General features: G+C 35.7%; 1 protein-coding gene and 1 non-coding gene across 3 annotated transcripts in view; one reads left to right on the forward strand and one right to left on the reverse strand.

Moving 5' to 3' along the window:
• Smp_010770.1 overlaps nt 1-5038 on the reverse strand; it is a gene marked incomplete at both ends in the record, with an annotated part of 10974 nt that extends 5936 nt beyond the window's left edge. The window contains 2 exons of one of the 2 annotated variants that reach the window (XM_018798611.1): nt 4201-4315; nt 4565-5027. In XM_018798611.1, the coding sequence (XP_018653535.1) occupies nt 4201-4315; nt 4565-5027 (578 nt within the window). Of the gene's footprint in view, nt 1-4200; nt 4316-4564 lie in introns of both variants that reach the window. The other variant, XM_018798612.1, reaches the window with a different exon arrangement.
• Nucleotides 5039-8317: 3279 nt separating this feature from the next.
• On the forward strand, nt 8318-8383 carry Smp_tRNA_00429_Gln_TTG.1.1. The gene has a single exon. It is a non-coding gene (tRNA).
• Nucleotides 8384-8885: the final 502 nt, after the last annotated feature.

Genomic DNA, 8885 nt, shown 5'->3' on the forward strand with positions numbered 1-8885 from the left:
AAAATAGTCATGGGTAGCACAATATTCTACCACGAACACATACACAAGTTACATGGGTGTATTCGTGGTAGAATATTGTGCCATCCATGACTATTTTGTTCAAGGGACATAAATTTGTAAATCTCTCACCATTCTCGTTCCTTTATAACACTACATGTCGTCTCACAGTATCTTCATTGCGACCTTTGCTTTTACGTCTCCCATCAAGATTGTCAGTTCGTTTATTGGACACTTCGCTATGATTGATTGCACCCTCTCAAAAAATTGATCTTCATCGTCCTCGTTGTTATGATTGGTGGGTGGATAGCAGTGGATAACATTCATAGTGATAACCTTCCTCTTTATTTTGAAGGTAACTTGGATGATTCTGGATCTATAATATTCTCATCTTATAGGTGCTTTACAAACACATCATTGCTCTCATATTAATGACTAATCGATCTAATTTAGACAATGATTAGAAACTTGGAAGTGCTGAACGACCATTTTATTCTGGTTTGTGACCTTTCAGCAATGTCCGCATCTGAGTTTCGAACTCATGACTTTCATTGTTGGGCACCAACGAAATATGATAAATTATTATGTAACGCTTTTAATCCATCAATTATAATAATTTATTTGATGTAATAAAATAAATTATCAAATAACCATTATCAATTCACCATGAAAGAACAATGTTACTATACAATTAGAACAGAACGTTCGTAACAAAAACATGTAGATGGATGTATAATCATTTGTATGGATTTGTGTGTGTGCGTATATAAAATCATAAGATGAATGATGTATATTTCACAAAATAGAATCCTACATTCAAAACGGTAAAAGAAGGTGATACAAGGTATTTCGGAATAGATCATGAAGAAGGAATTCGTTTATCTTGGCAAACAGGCATGAAAAATGAACTGGTGAAAACAACAGATTCCTATCTATGCAACTATAACGATTGTCATCATCACTAGGGAATTGTTGAGTTCTATCAGATGTTGGAAAAACAAACACTGACAAGGTAATTTAATGAGTTTTCTTGTCGTATTTACCATCAACTGTTAATCCGTTTACCAAAGGAACTGGTTTTTTGTAGGCCTAAATTAGGGAAAGAGTGAGAAATTAAAGAAAATATTGTTACGATTAAAAAATCTTCGTTAACGCGATTACATTTTTATTATATACATTATGAACACACACAGACAAACACTGTGTTGATCCTGATCATACCTGGTCAAGTGGAGTCAAGTGTCATTGTCAATTACCTATAAATACCATTGGTAGTTGAATAGGTAATAATATGAATTGATTTAAGTTGGAAATCCAAACAATTAGATGTTAGTTAAGTGGTCTGAAAGTAAGGAGCTCATTGTGAGATTTGAAGGTCTTGGATTTGATTTTCATGGTGGGATACTGAATGAAGACTAGTGAGAAGTCACAAACCAGTATGAGATAGTTTATTTAGTACTCCCTGGTTTGTGGTATCTGTCTAACTGAAGTCGATCCGTGAAATAAACCATGAAAATGCGTGAATTTTCATAATTCCGTTATCTAATAATATAGTTTTAAGTTAAATCGATTGCAATTTAAATCTGAGACGTATTGGGTAAAAATTGTAGACCAGTGCAACACAGATTTAGGATACAGAATGTTTATCATTTCAACAATGATTATTTGCAGATCGATATAATTGATCTTGGTGGTCCCGAGGAATTAGACGCAATCCAATCTGACTGGTTTCGAGAACCGGTGGTCCTGGTTTATAAGTAAGGAGAAATCTACTTTCATAACAATCATAGATGAAATAATTTGATCAGTATATTACCTAAAAATCGGCTTCAATATTAATTCGAAGCTGAACTAGACGTCATGAAGAGCGAATCCTAAAAAGGCAGCCCAGTTTCATATATGGGTGTGAAAGAACAGACCAAATATTCACCCTTCGTCAGGCAATGGAACATAGATATATTTCGTGAAGTTCCAAAGTAATTTTACTTTTTGGCCTTAAGGGCAGCAGTCAATTGTTTTCTGTGAGGTTATTTGACTGTGTCTGCCTGTAAAAGGCTTATCATAGACGTACATCAGCCTTGTACAGGCTCTCTACTCGAACACTATCGGTCATGTTAGAGCTTACGGGTAACTTTCAGTCGAATTATCAACCTTATTTGGTAATCGTCAAGGTTGTTCAATTTTCTCATTTTTATTTATTATCATCATAGAAATTCTTCTCAAAATAACACTCCAACCAGCTGACTTTCAACGGGTCAGCCTTCTAACAGGAGACTCACTTGCTTGTTTAGAATGAACAGATGGTAAAATCCTGTTTGGTGAAGATGCTGACAAAATCCATTCTTCTGACCACCCTAAGTAACAGTGCAAACGTACTTCGGATGCACTCCTTCCACTACAAATGAGAAATCTTATTTAAGGATTAGTCTGTGTCAATCCCAAAACTAACGAGAGAGAGTGAAGTAGTTGAGCGTGCTGATCACTTCATTCATCTTGGGAGTCTCATCAGACTTTGTGTGTTGGTGTCTGACAAAACTTCGATACAAATACTGAAATCTGGTTTAGGTCTGTTAAATTAAATTACTTGTCACGTAGACAGGATATCTATCTACAAACCGAAGGATGATTTAGATGGGCAGCAGTTCGTTTGGTTCTACTTTATGGATAAGAAATAAAACTATTAAGAACAAAGAATTTTCGTAGAATAATAGCACCCAATCACGGCTATCTTCGAGGAATTGATCGTCTATGTCGAGACCATCAAGTAATACTGAGGATACATACAAAGTACTATGTAAAGAGGATGAATCGATTAGAGGTAGTAAACGTTCGTTGAGAGGTAGTTAGGACATATATTGTGGAAGCCCATCTAGACGTGAAGAAATGTAGGGTGTCCAGAACAAAACGTGAGATGAGTTCATGAAATCATTGACAACTTGACTTAGCCATATAGGTAAGTGAGGCTATCTAATTGGTATCCTCATGACAACTGCAATTAGTGGTTGCTCCTTCCTACTACCACAGATACTGTTATTACTTCTACTACTCTTGATGATAAAACCTCGTTCTGATGGTGTTGTATGGCAGCTTGAATACATGTGTATTTTTGCAGGGTTCTACATTGAACATAAGTAAATGAATAAATAGTCAGAGGTTGACGAAACAAGATGGTCAACTTGAGCACAATGACAAGAAAATCTGGGATGATAGCCAATGGCAAACAAGGCCACCAGGGCATACCGGTATACGGCTGGAGGAATAACTAAAAAATGACACTTCACCATGAAGTAAGCTCTGACGATGTCCAGAACAAAACGATGAAAGCTCCACAAATAATTCATCTAATTCAGAGAACTCACACCATATATACTTACTTCGTAATAGAATTTGGAAAATAAAATAAGAAAAACCAATGCTGATACCAAGATCCAATAATTGAAAACTCTTGGGTAATTACAATCGGTAATAGTCAATGTATATGTTGAGTGAAAAGTAACAATGATGAATTGGGTTATTTGAGCTCCAGTTAAGTATCTGTTTAAAATGCAAAAATATGAAGACAGGAAATAATTAACCATTGCTACTACATTACAGATGGAAATATCAAAAAATACTCTGATTCAAATTGTTAAACGCAAATGGTCAAACGAATCAGTCATAGCAGACAATACTTCTTTTTCTAATCCTGAGGTCATGCGCCCAACATTTCAAGTCTTTCATTACGATCTCTACTTCTGTAGGCACTGAATACATCAGCGTCTGTACATTTTGTTGGCAAACGTATGATGGATGGCACATGTGGGTCCGACAGTCAACATTGATTGTTATAGACCCTAAGTGATAGTAGCAATGAGTTTACTGCCACTGAGATAACACATAAAATCAATGACGTTTTAGTCAAGAATTAGGAAAAAGGTTTATATCGAGTAATTCAAAAGCGCTGATCTGCCGCATATGTACCACAGTAACCTCCTTTGCGCGAGAAATTATAGTTGGGTAACCGATTTAATTGTTTAAGAAATGTATGGTAAATTGAATATGAGACATTGGTCTGAAAACTAGGTATTCAGCATTTCTGTAAAGGAACGGTTCACATCCTCGAAATATACGAGTTGAAGTAAGATTTCTGATAGGCAATGTTATAATAACAAATAATCAAAATGTTGTGGACAATATATCCCCCATTATATGTTGAAAACCTACTTTTTCCACCATATATACTTTTGAAAACGAGGTCCAGCTGAGGCCAAACCATAGTAAGTATACATAAAGGCGTGAACGATACAATTTAAAAATGCATGAAAAGTTCCTAGACCACCTGAAAAGAAAAATAATAGGTTTTCTTGTTATATGGTGAATAAGTTTTAAGAAATGCATATTAGTTTAATCGTCAGTGTTATATAGGCATTGTATAACCAGAATGTATTTCTTTTAAAAATGAATGCCTCCAAGTCAAGCTTAAGGCGGATCAAACAACAGATAATCTTAAATCACACGATATAGATTTCGTAGGAACTACATTATGTGAAAAATTACAATGGAAGCTAAGAAAATGAATAGTGCTCACCTGGGACATACTTTACACCGTACCACCATGAAATAGGCATGATTGCATGATGAAAAACATGAAGAAAGCTAACTAACTCAAATTTCTTTCGAAGGATAAACAATACGGTATCAAATAATTCAATTATTTTGGAAAAGAAGAAAAACCAGCAAGTAGAGGCCATACGCATAGCAATTGGTCTTCTCGAATAATCAACACTTTGACAACCAAGAGAATATCCTGTAAGCCATCCTGAAACGGCGAATTCGTATACTAGCCAACTCGAAAGCAGAACTAAGGAAATGTTGTACACAATCATAAGTGGCCGTAGGTTAAATGGTGTCTGGTGCTTTTTCATAATTTTTGGACCCAACCAAAGAACAAAGACTAGATACAGTAGAACAGTGACGAAAACAGGTGTTGGATCTTTCATTAGTGGCCAGTTTTCAACTCGTGGATCAGTTGGAGGGAAGATATTAGCCATAATATCTGGTACCAAATGAGAAAAGAGACAACGAGATTAGGTAACGACTATGTCAGTCTCATCTATTTAGGAGTGCAATCACAAGAGAAGGCATTGTGATGGAAAGTGAGAATACAGAAGTGGTACAAAAAGATGCTTGTCAATGTGGAGTGATGAGTTCAAAAAACGTTTCGAAACATTACTATGCGCATTAAGGTGTTTACAATGAACGTAGACTTTCTTTTTTCACTAAGTTTGCTGCAAATACTCAAGTGACTCGAACAATTAACACTAGTTTACACTATCAGAGCGTTTAGATATCCTGTCAATCTCAAATTAAGGAACATGAGTTACTTTCAAAAGAAGGTATACCAAAGTGATTGGGGCCGTATGTGGTGTTTGAATGAACCAACGATTCCCTTGTATTGATGACTGTTTTGATTTTGAATTCCAAATACAGTACATTTGTTCGTGTTCATCTAATACTTCTTGACAAAATTGCGTTGTTGCTGGAATTACTAGTTCATACCATAACTCAAATACTTCGAATCATCACATTGGCGTCGCGATGGAGCCTGTGATGGAACGGTTGGATATACATTCAGATTTTAATGCTTTTGAGGATTACATGGAGAGGTTTGAAACCTGGGTATGACCAAGGAAGATGGCCAATCTCCTTACATTCATCGGAATAGAAGCATGCAGCTTAATAAGGGCTTTGGAATTTCCATACAAGCTGATTTTACTCTCAAGGAACTACTGTTGGACCATGTGAAGCATACAAATTTCGAATGCGGTCAAGGAGAAAAATTCGATGAAATGAGGCCAGAACATCAGGAATTCCACTACTTTACTATGTCGTCACAGTTCAATACGTAATGAAGGTTATTCAGATAACAATTCATTAAATTGTGAAACAGTTCACCAAGATGAGCACAAGTTTGGTAAATGCTTGTTCTATGGAAAGTTTCACCCATGTAATTCATGTGTATTTCGTAATTCTAAATGCTTTAAATGTGGTAAAACTGGACACATTCAGTCAGTTTGTAATACCATGGTTCATTTCGCTGAAACTAATGCTAAAGTGGGTGTTCCTAATGATTACTTATCTTTATCCAAGACTTGTGGAAGCGGTATAACGTCACATAACAGTCCACAGTTGAACGAAACCTAGAATTATTGTGGGGCAGGAGTTTCTAATCAACCAACTTCCTATCAGATTTCTCCTGTTATTGTATCAGATATGGTTTGTCTTAATGGTTCACATATTTTTGATGAAATTTCTTACAAATTTGAAGAAAATATGTTGAACGAATCAAATAATGATCGAAAACCGGATTCAGTTTTGGTAGATGCTGATTTTCTTAATGATCCATTATTGTCTAATGAAACTATTAATAAATTTGAGGAAATTATTTCAGAAAAATCAAACTCTGATATCATATCAAGTGTCAGAGTTCCTCACAATTAATTTATCTTTAGTGATTTTCCTAATGAATGCGACAAATATGTTCCGAATGAGTCGAATTCTAGTCACATTTCTGATGTTATTGTATCAGATGTTGGACATTCTCACAAACAATGTTTTTTGAATAGGATCCCTAGTCAGTGGTGTTATGAATCAGAGGGAATAGCAAGTTTTTTCCGAAACAATCAGAGGATCGGTTTGCCCAGATATGGAGTTTGCACTGGCAGAGAATCCAAATCAAGTCCAAGATTATCCTAATCAGTATGAGGCAGATGCATGTTTTCCATTCGATTGTTTCGCAGGTGAATCAAGCCTAAATGAATCACATGTGTTAATTACACAAATCAACGCATATTTATCTGTATTCTAATATGAATGACAAAAAATATGTATCATAATTTTTTATGCAAGTCAAAGTCACATGATGGAACACTTCAACTTATATATCAGTGTGTATCCCCAAATACTCACAGTAATTGAAGCGTGAGTTTTGAGAAGATAATGCAAATTGGGGACGTCAAATTGCTTATGAGATTGCGAGGTAAGGACCCAGTATTATTTCATGGCGGAGGATAGTGTTGGAAAGTCTATGATGCAAATTCTAAATACCAGTGGTTTCACTACACAAACAACATGGTGATTGTATGCAATTCCAGGAATCAGGTGAGTCTGTTCAAATTTCGGCCGTTAATTCTATTACTAACGAGTGCATTTTAGATGATACAGAGTCTACATCTAATACACTGTCGGACAGACGTAGGATGAACTTAAGAAGAAGACGTACTATCGATTACAGTCATTTACACTCCAATTTGAGCTGTGGAGGATGTGGTGTTTGGATGAAACAATGATTACCTTGTATTGATGACTGTTTTGATTTTGAATTCCAAATACAGTACATTCGTTCGTGTTCATCTAATACTTCTTGATAAAATTGCGTTATTGCTGGAACTACTTGTTCATACTATAATTCACATACTTCAAGTCATCACACCGTAACAAACTCGAAAAACCGCATTTTTCAGGTCATCATTACTACATTTTATTTTCGGTTCTTTTTCCTGCTACTGATCATAGTGGGTTAAAAATATCACATCTTTATTAACTTGAGTCTTCACATTTAATTTTAGGAAATAATCTGATGAAAACTAATATAGCCTTCATAATACTTCAAATAGTTCACTTTATAATCACCGATAAAAGAATAAGTAAAAAGAAAGGCCTTTTAGCTATTCGGAATTTGACTTTCTCAAAGTGACATATGATATTCAAATATCTCAAATTTGCAATAAACTCAACAGGATCAAAGTATCTAGGATAATAAATGGTGAATTTTGAAAATCTAGGTTAATTGCTTATACTCGAAACTTTGGTAAACTGCTATGTTCTCAAAGTTCAGTGTAGATTATAATCAACTCTTGATCAGTAGTCAACTACAAAAGTTGTTAATAATGACGATGTTCGTTGTAAAATCCTACGCCTAGGTTGTGTTTTTTATGCCCAGATATTTAACTCAAATCAACTCCACAACGACATACAATTTCAGGTACTTCGTTTCTGTGAACAAATTCTGTGAGTCTCTGATACTATCGAATTATAAAAACTAAACAACGCATATTGGAATTCAAGTATGTATTCCAGGGGTTTGAGTTATTTAACTGAAACAAAATCAATCAGCAACACAACCATCTACATGACGGCAAATTTAACAAACTTCTCTAGTTGTCAAGCTGTTGAAATAATCACCCCTTGATTAAAACGTTGACTTCTGGGTAATTATGAGTGCTATCATAGCAATGCAATCGCATCGCCAGTACCCTTGCTTCAAGTGGCTATCAGGACTCAGTGGCCGAGTGGATAACGCGATGGCGTTTGAAGCGAGGGTACTGGGTTCGAGTCCCAGAGTGAACATCAACTCTGAGATGCAGGTACATCCAGCTGACGAGTCCCAAGTAGGACGAAACGCGCTTTGTCCTTGATTCCACTGCTAGCCACTATCCATCTTTGCTTAAGATAAATAAGGTTTTTAAACTTCAGGTGCACTGACTAATCGATTCCTGTCGTCATCTGTCAACGAGAAAGACCTTGCGAAACTATATGACATGGCTACGCAAAGTTATTTCCACGACATGAGAGACAAAGTACAGAAGCGTCATCGACGGAACAAAGAACACGTATGTGCGGCTTTAAAGTGATTACTGTTTTTGCATTATCTATAGGTACAGTCTTCCGTGTTCAAGGATATTACCGTAAGTTCAGCTTCAAGTACCTTGTTGTGCAAAACAAGTTTCCTAGATTTAGTAACGTTTTTCTTCATCACATTTTAGAATTCACAAGAATTGTTTGACTCTCCATAGTCCAACACGCCTGGTAGAAAGAATGAATACGTGAAATGCCTGGTTCGTGACAAT

This window comes from Schistosoma mansoni, chromosome 7, assembly GCF_000237925.1.
Source record: "Schistosoma mansoni strain Puerto Rico chromosome 7, complete genome".
NCBI classification, from domain to species: Eukaryota; Metazoa; Platyhelminthes; class Trematoda; order Strigeidida; family Schistosomatidae; genus Schistosoma; species Schistosoma mansoni.